Below are 18,570 nucleotides of genomic sequence, written 5' to 3' on the forward strand. Positions count from 1 at the left end.
GAACCAAACCAGGGTAACAATCCCGAATTAACATAACGCTGACCAGACCCTAGCGATAAATGTTTTGAAATAAAATACAACAAACTTCTGAGCTTACATAGGTTCAAATTGGATTATTTTACCGTAGGTTACTACATATAATTGCTTGATAAGATTTAATTGTTCTTGAATCCCTACCCAACTTTCTGTCTCTGGTCGAATGTGTAAGATGTTCCTAAGAAAATTCAAGATTCGAATTGAAGAAAAGTGTGGATATAGAGCAATCAGCCATTTTAGAGGATTAAAAGAGACATAGTTCAAACTGCAACTCCTTGCAGCCTTTTCAGTTCATTGAAGGATTTGCACCTTTCGTTAGAACTTCCTTTTAAGTGCGATAGATAGATAGATAGATAGATAGGTCCTAGTCGGTTAATTTTATTTTCTGGTTTCAACATTTCTGTTTATCTGATTGCGAACGCCAAAGAAGTCTTCTGGATATATCGTATACAGAGGACACCTAAATTAAAACAAGTGTTCCTTCGATTCCAAAGAATTGAAATTATTCAACTACTTATTCTCACTAGTTCTTTTTAAGGTTTTATGGTTTTACCTTATTAAAATCGGTTTACTGCCTGTTTGTCTGTCTGTCCGTCCACACTGTCTGTCTGTCAGTGTGTTTATCCGCCACATGCATTTTTCTCGGAGATGATTGTAGCGAGTGACACCAAATTTGATATAAAGATGAGAACTGTGAACGCTCACGCATGCAGTGAATTACATCCCTTTACCTCGAATTTAAGGGGCGGCGTCTCCATACATGCGAAAGAGGGTGTACATTTTTTTTTTCGCCAAATATAGTCATGTGGAGTATCAAATGAAAGGCCTTGATTAGTATTTTTCGAAGCCGGTCCTAGTTTTGACATTTGCCGGAAAGGCGAAGAGTGGGAGGGTGGAAAGTAATGATTTCTCTAACGGACCCATTCTCAGAAACTACTTAACCGAAAAATCTGAAAAAAATCAAGATTCTGCCTATTCTCCACTATCTTGCCAGGCGGATAGCCCCATACGTCCAGAACATCATTGGCCCATACGAAAGAGGCTTCACTCCAGGCAAATCAGCAACAGATCAGATTTTCTCTCTGCGGCAAGCGATGGAAAAACTGTTGGAATATGGACAACAATTGCACCATCTATTCATCGACTTTAAAGCCGCCTATGATAGCATAGCCAGGGTAAAACTGTACACGGCAATGAGAGAATTCGGTATCCCGACGAAATTAATAGGACTGACTAGGCTGACCCTGACCAATGTGCGAGGCCAGATAAAAGCAGCAGGATCACTCTCAAGACCATTCGACATCAACAACGGTCTACGACAAGCGGATGCGCTATCATGCGTCCCTCGAGAAAGTGATCCGTGATGCCGAGGTAAATGCAAGAGGTACGATCCTCTTCAAGTCCACCCAACTACTGGCCTATGCTGACGATATCGACATCATGGGAAGAACGACCCGAGATGTTCAAACTGCCTTCATCCAGATCGAGCAAGCGGCGATTGGCGCGAGATCTTGGGCTGCACAAAATATATGGTGGCAACGTCAGCACCGAAGACGAATCAACCAACAACATCAAACCGCACTAGTCAAACACGAAGAAGAATAAGGATAGGAGAATACAACTTTGCTGCCTAGGTTCCGAAATACCTTCCATATCTGTTCAAATAAAGTCAATAACAGTATAATTTTTAATAATTGACGGCAAAACCCCCTCAAGCTCATCCTAGTACCTTGCATGAAATTTTGTAGTAATGAGGGCTACAACATAGAGTATGATCCCAGCAAGTTTAGGGGAAGTCACACTATTACTAACAAAGTTATAATAAGTCAAAGTTGTCGCTTCTTTGCAAATTCAAGCTATGAATGTCAATATCACCCGAAAGTGGATATTCCCACATAATGAATGCATATATTACGTACTACGTACTAATGGGGCAAATGCACACTCAAATGTCTTTATATAAGAAACACACAAAATCTTTCATACCTGAAGGGTCCAGCTTCCGGTTTCCTGACTTGTTTGTTAAATTTTAAAGATGTGCCTCCCAAACCGCGAAAAATGTTTTATTTTGAGCTCTTGCCATCTATTTACAGTAATTATGTGTATAGCGTTGAGGCTTACTACCCAAAATGCAGGCAGAAAGTAGTTTAGCTTACATAATAGTGTGCAATAAAGAGAATATTTATATCGGCTGCACTCAAATAGCCAGTAATTTGCCGTAAAGTAAAAATTAAAATTGTTCTTGAAAAAAGTCGGGTGTTGACATTTGCAATCCAGAAATTATCTTATATCTACAAGAAACGGAATCCCGATTGGCTATCCAGAGTAGACAAAGAAATAAGCAGCATTTCTCTCATAATACATTTAATTTTAGCATCTTACATGCCCATGGATCCTAGGAAACGGAATTTGAACAACATTCTGATATTCTTTATAAAAATACATTTTCTAAAATTAACTGACTCTTTTAATGGAACCTAGCGGCAAAAAAAAAATTCTAGAAGCAACTCAACCCAGTACTGCTCAAGCGTGAGGTCATATTTAATAGTCGCTGTACAAAGCCCAGTTCTGGCTCCATTTTATCCAATCGGAAACGTAAACAATGGAATTAACAATATGTATACTTTCCTTTGCGTATAGTGTTTAGACGTAAACATGCATGTGCCAAAATTGCGGTCTTCAATCAACGCAACAGTTCGAAGCCTCAGTCCCTCCGAGAAATCAGCAAGATTTTTTGACGCAAGGACGACACCAAAATTTAAGTAAATTACTTCAAGTCACTAAAATTCACGTTTGCAAGAAAAATATTCTTATCCTCACTGGTAAAACGGAGAAACTTGAAAGAGCTCTCCAAAAAAAAATGCAACGAATTCAGCTCTCTGAAATAAATTCAAAGGTCTGGTGCCAAAAGCAACAAACATTAGTGCTGCTACTCCTGGGGGTTGAGCGTAAGTAGCTGTGGTGTAGGCATAATTCCACTATCCTATTAGGGCACGGACTGATTTTGAGACGGCAAACAGGGTCCCGCGTGACTAACACGGCAATATTGGCTTACACTGAGTGCAGGTTAAGCATTCATACCAGTGGATGCAAAGCCGCTCTAACACTCTTCTGCAACTAAGGGGTACGGCGCACCAGTTATATAGTGCGGATCCATAAGGACTTCTGTTTGCCATATGGGCGCAACTCCGACAAGGGGGCGACCCGCAAATAACTGGACCGACAACACATTCTCCAGAAATTCTCCTGAGGCTCCGTGGCAAAATCCACTTTAAATCGGTCCCTTCCTGCCTTGGGTCTCATCGCCTTTCTCGATTACATAGAGATGATACCGAACTGGTTAAATATGGAGGCGACCAGTTACACCAAGTGGTTCATCAACTTGTGCTCAAGGTATGGGACAGCGAATCAATGCCTGACGATTGGCAACGAGGTATTATCTGTCTCATACATAAAAAGGGAGATATCACATAGTGCAGCAATTATAGAGGTATCACGTTGCTGAGTACCATCTATAAGATATTCTCCACTATCTTGCTAGGCCGGATAGCCCCATACGCCCAGAACATCATTGGCCCATACGAAAGAGGCTTCACTCCAGGCAAATCAGCAACAGATCAGATTTTCTCTCTGCGGCAAGCGATGGAAGAACTGTTGGAATATGGACAACAATTGCACCATCTATTCATCGACTTTAAAGCCGCCTATGATAGCATAGCCAGGGTAAAACTGTACACGGCAATGAGAGAATTCGGTATCCCGACGAAATTAATAAGACTGACTAGGCTGACCCTGACCAATGTGCGAGGCCAGATAAAAGCAGCAGGATCACTCTCGAGACCATTCGACATCAACAACGGTCTATGACAAGGGGATGCGCTATCATGCGTCCTCTTTAGCCTGGCCCTCGAGAAAATGATCCGTGATGCTGATGTAAATGCAAGAGGTACGATCCTCTTCAAGTCCACTCAACTACTGGCCTATGCTGACGATATCGACATCATGGGAAGAACGACCCGAGACGTACAAACTGCCTTCATCCAGATCGAGCAGGCGGCGATTGGCGCGAGGTCTTGGGCTGCACATCAATGAAGGCAAGACAAAATATATGGTGGCAACGTCAGCACCGAAGACGAATCAACCAACAACATCAAACCGCACTAGTCAAACACGAAGAAGAATAAGGATAGGAGAATACAACTTTGAGACCGTTGACAATTTCTCCTATCTAGGGTCGAAAATCACAAGTGATAACAGCTACGATGATGAAATCCGCGCACGGTTGTTGTCAGCCAACAGAGCCTATTTCAGCTTACAAAGACTGTTCCGCTCGAAACGTCTCACCATAGGGTCAAAGCTCTTACTGTACAAGACTATGATCTTGCCAGTCCTCATGTATTCCTCGGAAACTTGGGTTCTTAGCAAGAAAAATTACGAACTCTTGGCCGCGTTCGAGAGAAGAATCCTCCGAAGAATTTTTGGCCCCCTACATGGAGATGGACGATTCCGTAGCCTACACAATGACGAAATCTATGAGCGATACCATGACCGTCCGGTTGTGGATAAAATCCGGCTCAATAGGTTACGGTGGGCGGGTCACTTAATCCGTATGGATGAGGATGATCCCACCCGAAAAGTCTATAAGGGCAATATCTATGGTAGGAGAAGAAGACGAGGCAGACCCTGCCTAAGATGGAGCGATGGCGTGGGTCAGGACGCCAGACAGCTTTTAGGGATATCGAATCGGTGGACCTCGGCGCAAAACCGGGATGTCTGGAGTTCCTTATTAAGGCAGGCCTAGAGCGGATACCGGTTGTTGCGCCGTTGATGATGATGATGATAAGAAAATGGTTGCTGTAAAATCACATTCCCCCGCTTTGGCAACTTATGCATTCAATTTGTGGTTGACATGGCAGATGTGGAGAGATTTAACAAGTACTAGCAAGTCTACCTCTTTTTCTCTAGCGTCCAAAAGCGTAATCGGCACGTCGCGATCGGTTGAACAATTTTGTTCATCAAAGGTCTAATCTGGGTGCAGTCGCGAGGCTTTCAAATCACCATCCAACGTATCAACTCACCGGTGTTTCGGTCGGTCTTTTTGGTCGCTTACAATTGGCTTGGAAAGTGAATTCTCGTAAGCGTAAATTACAAGTCCATACCATCGAAGACGCCACTCTCGCAATGTTTTCAGAATCAGTGGAACCTCACATCAATTACGGATATCCTCATTTCGGATGTAATCAACATATGTTACGCTAGTAATCCAACGAAATATCTATGGCTTATGACTCAACGCGATCAGTTTATTTTTAACGATATTCGATGCATTTTCTTGGTCGGCCGTCGCGACACCTGTCACCAAGAAAAAATACGTAGTATTTGGCATAATGGAGTAACCCCGACAGTCATTGTTGTAATTATGTGGTCGCAGCTCTTCAAACCTTCCAGAAGTGGCGGACGCTACACAGAAACCAAGGTAAGGGACCATCAGATGGTGATCCCTTTTGAGGCCGATGTCAGTGCTTCTCTTGTTACACATATCCAGAAGACAACTCCTAGATCTAGTGCTAATCTCATAGTGGTCAATTTGATTGTTCGTACGATTTCGATCAGTTGAAACCCAATTGAACATATGGTAGGTTCTGTGCTCGAATAATGTGCCACCGGTGAGAAAGCAGTGGAATCTCCAGAAATCCACAAATTTCCCACCATTATCGTTACGTCCGCCAACACCTTCTTTCTCCACCACATGTCGGGCAAGGTGTTTTCAAAGCCCACTTTGGCATTTAGATCATCTATCAAGATCACAATCTCATCTTTAGGAATCTTCTCCTGACCTGCTTGTAATTGCTCACAGAAAATATCCTTTTCCACTATATCGGAAGTCTCCAATTTCTTCACAGAATTTCCAGAAGCTGCTCCGTTTTGTTTCCCACATCACGTTGCTATACGCAGTCAGTGCATTTTTCTTTGTTTTACCCGGTTTTCATACTTCTGCTCTCATTCTGGCTAGGTTCCTGTTCCACCAGGGTCCATCCCTTGATGATTTATCTATCTTAACCGGACAGTTGGCTTCATATGCGTCAATGACGAATGTGGTAGGGTTTCCCATCACTGCTGTTTCTAGTTCGAGCTCGTTCCTTATGCCACCGCCCCATTGAAAGTGAACCACCCCGGTCAGGTGCGTTACATAGGAATCCCAATCCATTCTCGTAGGATTCCTTATTATTCTTTTTATTTCGGAGATGCCCTCAATGTCGAATCTGGTTATTCTGTGATCAGACAAAAAGGGCTCATCAGGCTCCCTCCAATTTCTGACCAGCCCGTTAATTAGAGTATTTCCTAGAGTTATGTCTAGTACCCCTTGTTTAGTGCTGGTCACAAATGTTGTTATACATTTCTAACTTATTGGTAAGAATAAATTCAAGAAGGTACTCACGTCTTCGATTGGTGTCACTGCTTCCCCAGATTTCGTGATGGGCGTTGGCATCGCAGCCGAGGAGAAGTGGTAACGCCCTCTTCACACAGTGCCTGACTAGTTTAGCGACTTGTCCCGGTAGAACCCGGATGCCATATCCCGATGCCACGACTGCTTCTCGAGTGCTCCTCCCGGCTTCCAGTGAGACTTGGATAGCCACAAGTTCTCCAGTCAGAAACTATGAAAAACAGGTATGTTGCCAAATCGATAGTTGATATGGCAACTTGGATGTGTGATTGCTTCCAGGGATCCGTCTTGTACCCCGATCATGAGTATTTTACCCTTGCCCTTCACCTTGCTTCTTAACACTCTCCAGAATCGCGAATGGAGGTTCTCATTCTGAGCGATTAGGAGGTCCGCGAAATCTTCCGTCCAGCACATGTTGACAGTTTTGCTCCTTCCCAGCCTGGCAATTAGGAACTATGGTCCTAAGCCACTCTGCAGTGTATTCCGTTGCGCGTCCACCAGTATATGACCTGGTCGAAAGTGTATCCCGGTGAACACAAGTTTCCATCCATGTCCATCCCTTGCACATCTGCTTGGCGAAAAGTCTTCGATGAGTTCCTGCTGCTCACGAGCGAGTATTTGCTTGGGACACATTTTTGGAAGTATGGCCAGCCAAGGGCCAGCCCTTGACCGCACTAGCATAGTTAATGGCGGGCTTCCTGATTCCTGTCTTCACCTTTGACCTGCCCGGGTTTCCTGCCCGCTTGAGTTCATGTTTGGATTTTTTCGGAGCATTTCCTTCATGCGGGCAAATCTCTGCCGTTCCCCGCTTTTTTGGCTCCGATAAACATAGTTCTATCCTAAGCCTTCTTAAGGGCCTCTTTTGGTAATAGGCCTTCCTTCAAATAGCGCAAGTACCATTTAGCACCTGTTCCACTGAGACCTGTCTCCTTCCTGACGTCTGATATATTTATCTCAAACGTGCTTTTGCTAGTCGCCGCTTTTTGAGCAGTGGTGTTTGTTGGTTGTTGTCCTCACAGTATACCAAGTTCTCCCTTCTTGGGTGTAATCACCTGGCTCTCAGTATTTCGGAGATGTGCGTTTGCCTGGCTAGCCAGTTTGTGTGCAGTACGGGGTCCGGCTTTATTGGCTGTATTTTTTTTTATTTTATTACGGTACTCATTTGATTCCTACTAGTATGGAGTTTAGGAGATGCGCCGTGCCATAGCCCCCCGTAGCACGATAAGGACTAACTTACTCACTAAGGCGACCAGGTATCTCCGTTCGAATGCCGTCAGTTCCCCCCGACTGCAAACTATCTAATGGGCACGGTTTGTATGACACTCTGGATTGGGGGAGGTGTTTTTCGACTCCCCAGTCTAGATGTGTAGCATTTTGTTTATAATTGGTTCTCCTCGCACGTTCTCGGCTATAGCTGTCCCCAGAGCTTCCCTAAGTAACCTTCACTACACTTTGACTGTTACCCGCCACATTGTCCAAGAGCGATCGCATTTTCGAAGGGAATGAATTTAACTTTAATTCCTTGATAATGTATTTATAATAATATCAAAATGATAGTTAAAACATACCACTTGGTTGGTGCTCTATTGAAAAAAAATGCACGCAGTGGTCACTATATACATAAACACGATATATCCATGTTGTTCTGTATGAACTGGACACCAATATCGCTCTATCAAGTGGTGGTATTTTATTTATCCTAGTTTATACTAAAAGGCATAAGGTATACTTATTCAGAGTGAAATTATGCGGTGTTTCCAACGATTAATTAATTGAAGTAATAAAAACTTGTTGTTTCTTAAACTTGTTTGCACTGATGAAGGGAACAAGTGGTTCCCGAAATATCGGTATTTGCAAGAATAAATACCCACACCAACGAAAAAGAAACAACAAGTTTTTATTACTTCAAGGTATACTCAGTTATTAGATTTTCTCAGAAAGCTAAAACCTTTATTTAGTTCTTAACCATTAAGCTCGTCGGCAATATAGTCGTAATATCGGAACATCGATACCACTTTTCGACCCTTTCATCCAAACAATTCAATAAACGTGAGAGAAATTAAAACTTCTCCTTCCAAGCAGTTCAATCCATGAGTCGCAGGTAAGGTTACAAGAAATTAAACAATCAGCGCCAAAGTGACAGCCTTTCTGTTAGTTTCAAAGTAAAACTAAAGAATGAGCTACTTTGAAGCTGAAAGAAACGACCGCTTGGCAAAGATTTAAAATGCGGTGGAATTAAGCCAAGGACATGGTCTTGTGTTTACAGCTTAATGAATTTTCCAAGTACAAAAGGAATTTCAAATGTCAGCCGAGTGGGTTTTAATTTTGGATTGCTCGCTTGTGCTTTACCTCTTTTTGAGTTTAATACAGATTACTGAAATCGTAAGGTATAAGTAGATATCTGTATGTATACGAATACATGCACACCTTTCAAAAGGAGATAAGTTAAATGGAATATAAATTTTGAATCCTTGGAGCCATTTATATTATATCCCAAATAGTTAAGTAGACAGTTAAACAAAGCATTAATTTAACTTCAAATAAACCACTCGAAGAGTGGTTCCGTTGTCAGTTCGGGATTAGAGGTTTATCCGCAGTATTTTCCGCTTATCGCGGCCGATGAAGGCAGAGGATAGAAAATAGTCCAAATCTTCTCACTACAGATAAGTTGCTTTCGACTCAGATACGGATGAAGCTTTCGTTTACGACTGTTATCCGAAGTAAAGACAAAGCAAGTTTTCGAATTTTTTGTGCCCTGTTAATAGTTAAGTAGCTTCCAAGAATCCTTTTCGACAATATTCGTCATTTCCTTCCTAAAACTCTTTCTTCAGCTGGACAGTTTGTTATGGTTTTTCATGTAATACGTATTCTGGTATGATGCGTTTTGAATAGATAATGTATATTTTCCTCAAACATTTAATCTCCAAATGCGGGGTGTGAGAAGATGACTTAGATGGTATCTTTCTCAGCAAAGTCTACAGCGAGGTCATTCTGGAACTACATTATTTATATTTGTCACATGCCTCAAATCGATGTTTCTCGTGGTCTACTTGATACTGAAAGTGTAATGAAGGACGAGAAAGGTGAACATTTAAAACTGCCAAAGTTTCACAGGTTTGCCGATGGGATTCAAATCTTCCTGAAAACTAGAGTTCAAATCCATGCCATCAATAAAGATGTCATTTTCTGGTAAATACTTCATTGTTAGTGTATTTTCCCCGAATAAATGTCGTGACGCGACAGTTCTACGCATCTACCTACATGCCGGTATCCCTTCCGAACATGCTGTCGATTTCCGAACATCGAGATGTTTTGAGATGCTTACATAGAAAACTGAGGTAAAAAACCTTGTTTTTTTAATTAGCTGTCACTTCAAAATGCACAGTGTACCTTATTCCTTGTTGATGAGAAGTTATTCTCTTGTGGAAAAATGGTGAGACTCGGTCTGGATCAGCAATCATCTACGTACCTCTGCTCTTGAAGACCACAGGAAAAAAGAAGCAGAATTAAACCAAAAAACTCTATCAAACAAAAGAAATGGTTTTATTGAATTGGATGGCAGCTTTACTGAGACCCCGCGAGTCGTTCGATTCAACAGTGCAAAGTATTTGAAGAAAAGAGAAATATGGCATCGGGACTTCATTTCGACGAAAGTCAAATAACTATTAAGAAGTTCAGAGTAGTGTACATCGTGACAAGAGAGAATTTACTATTGCGCTGGTCAAGCGGAAGATGACGCAGCTCGCAATGATTTCAAAAATGTATACCGCGCCACGAAATAGCTTACATGTGGTCGCAAATCTTTTGATGGTCCTGTGAAGGTGGAAAGAGCACTTCACTACGTTTCTTAGCAGTATCACATCCGGTGAAATTCCTACTTTTGTGGATAGATAGGGACTGTTCCTATGAGCCGAAGAGAAATCATTTCAGCCATCAATGTACTCGAACGGAGTAAAGGCGCTAGGTTGGCAATCTCCCCGCAGGGTTACTTAGTGCCGCATCTGTAGTTATTGCAGATCTGCAGCTTCCAATCGTAAAAACTGGGAGTTTTCCGAGAAACTTGAAGAAGAGATGATTGTCAAGATTCCAAACAGTATGACACTTGGAGGGGTATCTGCATGCTCCCCGCTGCCGCAAAAATAATAGCTGAAATAATCCTAGAACACATCAAGCGACATCTCGAGAATTTGATCGTCAGAGAGCAGCAGGAGGTAAAATCTTGAAGGACTTTGAGGTCTAAAGCAAAGTCCGCCAAGGTTGCTTATTGTCACCGATATAATTTCTTCTTGTTTTCGGTGATATTTTTCATGCCGCCTTGTCCGGAGGGCGTCGAGGAATTGAACCGACTATGACAGCTTTTCTCAAAAAAAACCTCAACTACGCTGATGGCATCTGTGTACTCTCTCATTGGGTCAAAGACCTCGAACAAATGGCTCTGGATTGTAAAGTTGGATTGAAGGTAACACCAACAAAAGCAAGGTTCTCAGCCTGACGGGTCATCGCATTCTCCCTATCTGTAATATTGAGCAAAGCCTAGAATGCATCGACCAATTTGTGTATCTAGGAAGCGTGGTTTCTACCGGCGATAGCACCGGACTGAATGTTGCCCGACGCATTAACAGCCCTATCTCCGCTTTCGTTGGCCTGTCTTGAATTTGGAAATACATCACCAAGATCGAGTTGAGATTGTTCTATGATAGTGTTCTTTCTGGCATGGCGTAGCATATGGAAAGTAAACACCACTGTTACTCAAAAGCTCCAAGCCTTCGACAATACCTGTCTGCGTCGTATCATCGAAACACGCCGATCTCACACTATCTGAAACCAGGAACTTGGCTTCGCTCGAAACGTCTCACCATAAGGTCACAGCTTTTACTGTAGAAGACAATGCTCTGCTCGGTCCTCATGTATTCCTCAGTTGTTAGCGAGAAAAATTGCGAACTCTTGGCCGTGTTTAAGAGAGGAAGAAGAATTTTTGGCCCCCTACATGAGGATGGACCATTCCGTAGCCTACATAACAACGAACTCTATGAGCGATACCACAACCGCCTATTTATGGATAAAATTCATCTAAATGGGTTGCGGTGGGCGGGTCGTTTAATCCAGATGGATGAAGATGATCCAGCCCGGGTAGTCTGCAAGGACAATCTCTATTGTGGAAAAAGATAACCCTACCTGTGATGGAATAATAACGGAAGCCATGATGTAGACAGCTTTTAGAAATATCCAATTAGTGGACCTCGGCGCAAACTTGCGATGTCTACAGTTCCTTTCTAAGGCGGGTCTAAACCGGATACCGGTTGTTGCACCATTGATGATGATGATGATACTCTAGCACTGGTGACCCGAATGACGAAAGCGATGCCTACGAGTTGGCTGGTTTGGACCGTGGTGTTAAACAGTTCACTAAGTTGAAGCAAAATTACCAAAGTGCTGTAAAATTGCCTACTGAATTGGTCTCGTTGCAAACTTCATTCCTTACCTAGGATGTAATTATTGAAATTACCAGTTGCATAGTAAATACCATCGAGCACGTCATCCTCCCACGTACATCGTATCTGAGCTTGACAAATTAGAGCGTAAGGAGTTCTGTCGTCTCAAGAAAATTCCAGTCCGCTAGCTCGTAGCACAATTCGCTTTTGCCTACATCACAATGGATGCCACACGATTCAATTATGCGTTTGTCGGGCTAGACAGTGAGACAATTGAGCTTGTCTCTAAGGTGCTCGAGAACTGCCCCTAAAAGAGGTTGGCACGTCAAATCAGGTGGCTCACTTGTAGCAGATGGTGGCAGCCTTAAGAGCCTAAATTGACAGAGATAGTCGGTGCTTTACATTCTGAAAGTAGAAATAGATCGCCGTTTAGACCCGCCTGTCGAAAAGGGCGATCGGGTAGTAGTTTGTAAGAACCCTCGCGAAAACCAGAGCATGCTGGTGCCACGGGGTAATGCACTCTTTCTACATAAAACTGGACTTGCTGATAGCTCTGGCGAGGGTACACCCCGCCACTACCTTGTCGATACAGAGGCTGAAGACTCGTTTTTTCCTGCATCCTGGAATCATAATTTAACACCACAACAGTAAAACTCGCCGTAGCAAACTTATCGTCGATCTGTCTAGAAATGCGACAAGCATTTTCTTAACGCTTAATTTTCATATGGATACCAGCATTCCCATCTTAGGCGCAGATTTCCTGTGCCACTATAGATTGCTAGTGGATCCATACAACAAACTCCTCATTGACTCCGAAACTTTCCTTAGAACAAGAGTAAAAATCTCATCGTGAACGCCCACTCACTCTTTCTATCGTTTTTGAAGACATTGCGACACACTTATTAGCGCACTTCTTCACAAATACCCCAACTTCATCGAGCGTAGTATTTCTGAACCCAATAAGCCTGATGTTCAGCACCACATCAACACTACTAGAGCACGTCCGTTACCACCGCAGAAGCTCGCATATGGGCGGAAAGAGTTTTCCACTTTTGTTTCATTTCTTTGGATGATTTTCTGGTCGCGTTTTCTACTGAGTCTGAACATTTAGAGCATCTCGAGTGCATTTTTCAACGTCAACTGGAGGCCTACCGGTGGTATGCCACGCTGAGAAATTCAAATTCTTGCAGCCCCAGGTGAAATTCCTCGGCCACCTGATTACTGAAGGCAACAAACCGGACTCAGTCAAAGTGCAAGCGATTTCGAGCTTCCTATTTCCGAAAACGGTTAAAGATCTAAGAAAGTTGTTGGGCATGTTAAACTTCTGCCGTCGTTTCTTGCCTAAGGACACTCACAGTCAATCGATCCTTAACGTCTGCTTGTCTAAGCCGAAAAGCAAGGACTCGCGCCTGATTTCGTGGTCTTTGGACCCTTTACTGGCGTTTGAGTCTATCAAAAAACAGCTGGTGAAATCTACAATTCTTGCATTCCCTCAGTAAGCACACCTAACCGCATTCGTCGATGTCTAAGATATCGCTGCTGACCAAAAGATGAACAAAATCTTATAGCCATTGCGCTTGAGCTTGTTTTTCAGAGAGGTTCAATCTTAATATAACTCCAGCATGTACGAGATATTACCCGCGTATCTCACAATAAAATAAGTCCGGTGTGGCCTTGAAGGCGATTACCATGTTCACGGAAGTTAATCCACACCTTTACTTTGCCCGACAAATTCGGTACCTGAGCTAGATAGCTCACTTCCAACATTTAACACGTGTTGTTGGCGTTTTGTCACATGTTACAGAAGTCAAGATCCCCCCGCAGATGATTATCCGGCAATTATGGAGGCGTAAAACAACGGCGAAATTCCTCAGGACCAATTACAAATATTAAATACTGGGAAACCTTTGACAAAGAACAATGGCAATATACTCCGACAGATTTCCGTTAGGAAGTATTCAACGATCTACCGCACGCAAACATCCATTCGGCCAAAAAATCGATTAGTCATTGCGAAGTATTTCTGGCCGTCCATGAACAAGGACAATAATTCTTAGAGTAGACAGTACACTGTTGCATTTGCTTAAGGACACAGTGCGAAAACTGATGTTACTACCAGCCGCCAACCACACAGAAAACGTTGATAACGCGCCCGAGGATCTCAACTCCTCATGTAATAATTAAAACTGACGTCTCCCAAAGGCCGCTGCAAATTTGATCTGCAATTTGCAAAATGACGCAACCGATCAAGACAAGCCGACAACGCTTCTGAAAGGGACAAAGGCTGAAGAAAAAAAAGATTTGAGTTATACTTCCTATTCTTATACGGCTGAATGAACAAAGATTGGTTCTTTCCTCTAATGTGAAATATTTGGGTGTAATCCTGGATCCTAAGCTAAATTGGAGGTTGAACATAGAACTGAGGGTTAAGAAGGCCTGTATAGCCTTCTATGCCTGTAAGAGAACCTTTGCAAAGAAATGGAGTCTCCAGCCGAGGATGGTTCTCTGGATGTACACCGCTGTAGTGCGTCCGATCCTGACGTACGGATCTATTGTATGGTGGCAGGCTTTGAAGAAGAAATACAATAGAACGAAGCTTAATAGGATTCAAAGAACCGCGTGTGCAGGTGCTACGGGGGCTCTGCAGTCTTGCCCGGCAGATGCTCTCAATGGACTCCTGCATCTCCTCCCCCTTGACCTCCACATCAAATATGTTGCAGCGTGCAGTACCGTAAGACTGCGTGAGTCCGGATGCTGGGCAGCGAAGTCCTACGGCCACAGCAACGTTCTAGATGAAATACCTCGAGAAATCTGGACATCCCCCACGGACTATGTCACACGCAAGCTGAACTTCACGAGAAACTTTGCTGTGGACCTTCCAACCAGGGCAAAGTGGAAGACCGGCGGCGTGTTGCAAGACTATGACACGGTATTCTTTACGGACGGATCAAAGATGGCCTATGGAGTCGGCGCGGGGGTTTTCTCGAATACACACGGTGTATCCAAGTCGTATGGTCTCCCAGGTTTCGCAAATGTATTCCAGGCGGAAGTACTGGCGATATTGGAAGTCTGTCGATGGCTGGAGCGTGATTCGAGTCCCAAGCGTAACATAGCCATTCTGACCGACAGCCAAGCGGCCATCAAGGCCTTGTACTCAACGACGACATCTTCCCGGTTGGTGGGGCAGTGCAGAGACACGCTCAACCATCTGGGCGGCACGCTCAAGATCACTCTCCTCTGGGTTCCCGGGCATAGGAATATAGAAGGGAATGAGCGGGCTGACGGATTGGCCAGGCATGGCTCTGCTCTTGGCAGTCCCTCGGGGAACACAGTCGGTGTTCCGCTGGCGGCTGTCGGGGGCCGAGTCTACTCGCACTACCTAGCAGCCGCGAGCCTGAGATGGCGAAGGCTTACAAGCTGTGCCAAATCAAGGAGAATTTGGCCCGCTTATAACATAGCCCGATCACGAGAGCTCCTGTGCCAGACGCGTGCAAATGCATTCAAGATTACGGCGGTCTGCACGGGGCACTGGCCCATAGGGGACCATGCCGCTAGGCTCGGCTTACCCTACAACTCGCATTGCCGAAGCTGCGGAGAAGGAGGGGAAACCCTCATGCACTTTCTCTGCGATTGCCCGGCTCTGGCTCGAGTCAGGCTGCGGACACTGGGTAAACCATTCTTTGGGGACCTCAGTGAGATTTCTAGTTACAGGGTCGGAGAGCTGCTTTCCTTCGTGAATGCTACGGGCTGGCTCTGAAGATCCGAGCCAGCTGGACTCCGCTTCCCTGTTCCTGTAACAACAGTCACGGTCTTAGGAGTTTGTGGCATCAAAACGGCGCACCAAAGCGCTAATTAGGCTCCTCGGAGCGGCCACTGATACCTACCTACCCATGACGCTAAGAAGTTAATAATAAATAGTTGTGTATTAGGCTAAGAGCAGAGAGGTCAGGCATCGATGGTGGAAATCCTTATCAAAATTTCCGTTCGGAGCCAGGAGAAGGCACTAATCAGAAGCCCGTTGTAACTGAGGCTGCCACCGTCACCACTCTTATTAATTCATCATTAGGCTTTCTGGTACCTATCTAGAGTCACCAACAAGGAGGTGTGCATAAATTTGGAATGAAAATAAAATGAAACAATAAACCAGAATGTTCGCTAACCAATAACTTTTCCCTCAATAATATGTGCGTTAATGCTCGCTAAGACCCCTTTTACAAGTAGAGTGATAGGGAACGTCCTTGTTCCGATGAAATATTAACCCAACTGTGACAATTGTAATTTAATTGCTTTATTAAACAAAGGGGACAGTCATTCATTTCAGATGACGGTTATACTTACTCAATAGCAAATATGCCAGAGTCCTTCCAAATGGAGTAATAATTTTTGGGCATTTGGAGACAATAATTCATTCCCAATGAACTTTGCAGTTACCACTACGTTCCCCGGGGCAGCTACTATATCAAATGCCACAATTAGCGCCTACACCGTTTCCATATTTCCACTTCAACCCCATTTTATTCTTACAATCTATGAACTAGGGTCTTCAATGATATTGGTTTTTGTGTTAGTTAAACATTTCATCTTTCACTTCCTTAGAAACTCATCATCAATTCATCGGTCGAACGGAAAACCTTTTGTACTGCGTCACTTTCTTCGTAGTTTCTCATCATGGCCTTACCTTTGGGAGAACTGTGGAAAGTAAATTCTTCTCGCCATGAATTCTATTCATTTTAATTTCATAGCTTATAACAATTGAATGCTTGTATTTCCTCCCGTTTGGCCCCACGGGCTTCTCTGCGGTATTATAGTGGAATTTACTCATAAGACCTTAATCATATTAGCCTTTATTTTCGCTGAATTACAATATATTGTCAGCAAAGGTATATTGAGCCTTGTTCACTGTTCCGTCCCCTCACCCAACGCCAAAGCTCCATTGTTCCGCAATATTCTCTTGAAGTAAGGATTTCGAATTTCATTTTACAGCATCACACAATATGGGGACTATCACCAGTGAATTTTGTGTGCGTATTAAATACCCAAGTTAATTAAATCGCTTCTATTATTAATAGTTCCCCTATACCCATAAAATTAAATTAATTGTATGGATGGTTGGGTTTTATAGTAACTGTATACTATAAAAGTGTCTGCTTTGCCTTCCAGGAAAGCAATACGTTGAAAAGAACCAAATTCACAAGACGTTCAGCATCTTTACGGCAATCACGTTCGCCACAAGTATCACTTGAACTGCAAGTGCAACCGCTCCCGAATCCACCCCCGTCAACTCAACCAGCAACACCGAAGAAATCAAATTGGGAGGTCATCGAGCATTTCAACCCATCGAAGGGTGGTCGAAGTTCTGTGAGCAGCAGCTTGATAGCGGTAAGTTCCAATATCTTTTCACGGTTTTCTTCCCACAAGTTTGATTTATAGTTTCGATTCTCAATAAAGATTTATGATTGAGTCATGGTGTATGTGTGTCGTTCCGGAAAATTCCAAGTGAAAATCGGTTTTTCTCGGTTGAAGTGTTTAATTGTCGATTGAGTGCAAGTGTTCAGATCGTCGAGACCATACTCTGCCGGGAAGGACCGAGTAATATTTATTAAATATGCTGAGCATCATGCCGAAAAGTTATAACTGCTCCGGATTCCTTACAACTTCCACTTAGCGTTACGAAGTTACTACAGAATATTTTCGCTGGCATCCGGAGTTTCAATTGCTTTGCCCAAATTCATACGAGGTCAGAGTCCTTGAATAACCATAATCATTCTCATTGATAAAAATGAATCCTGGTACGGTTTAACCGCTCTGATTGTTCATAAAAATTGCCCTAAGTATTTCGAAACTAAGTACTTTAAACCAAAGTACAGATTACAGATTACTTTCTACAAGTTTGCGAGGGAGCTAGTACTGAAGAATGTTCTACGGCGAAAATCCCAGCAAGGATGAAAAAATCGCCTACTGAAAACTCAAGACATCAACGTAATTTTCAAATTTTCACGACAATCTGTCAAGTTTCGAAAAGAGGCTCTAAGAATATCAGTAGTTGACATGTTGACAACGTCATGCTTTTTGTGAAAATAAAGAATAATGGACAATATGCTAGGAATGTGAAGGGACAGCAGCTAAACGTGGTCGGAAAATGTTCAAATATTTGCAAAACATAGGCAAACGTCCGGAAGGTGGAAAGCAATCAGTCCCCAAACAACGGGGGAGAATCATAAAGAAAGTAGGGAACGCTTTAAACGCAAAATTCGAAATGAGCCTCAGAAATAAAAAGTCTTCGACGTAATACTAAGAAAAAGAAAGTTGAAAAAATATACATAAGTGAAATTGGAGTTTAATTCAAAGGTTAAGGAAGTGAACACTCAACTATAGGAATCAGGTGCTAAAGTGGGTAGGTTGCCCTAATATAAATATAGACGGATCTAAACAGGAAAACATGAAATATACATTCATATGTATATCGAAATTGAGTTCAACCTACGAAGGTACGATGGTTTCCTACACTTTCAATCTCGAATTCCGAATCGTTGCAAAATGAAAAACCATTGGATTGCCTTTGCCATTGCTGCCTTTTTATTGAACAGAAACGCGTGGTACTAGGTGAGAAGAGTGGATTTGCAGACGATATTTTAGAAGAGCAAAGTAAATATACAG

General features: G+C 43.1%; 1 protein-coding gene across 3 annotated transcripts in view; it reads left to right on the forward strand.

Moving 5' to 3' along the window:
• LOC119649701 (adenylate cyclase type 6) overlaps positions 1-18,570 on the forward strand; it is a 518,692-nt gene that overhangs the window by 374,996 nt on the left and 125,126 nt on the right. For all 3 annotated transcript variants that reach the window (XM_038051969.1, XM_038051970.1, XM_038051971.1), the window contains one exon: positions 17,074-17,292. In XM_038051969.1, coding sequence (XP_037907897.1) covers positions 17,074-17,292 — 219 coding nt within the window. The remainder of the gene's footprint in view (positions 1-17,073; positions 17,293-18,570) is intronic.

Source organism: Hermetia illucens, chromosome 2 (genome assembly GCF_905115235.1).
Source record: "Hermetia illucens chromosome 2, iHerIll2.2.curated.20191125, whole genome shotgun sequence".
NCBI lineage: Eukaryota > Metazoa > Arthropoda > Insecta > Diptera > Stratiomyidae > Hermetia > Hermetia illucens.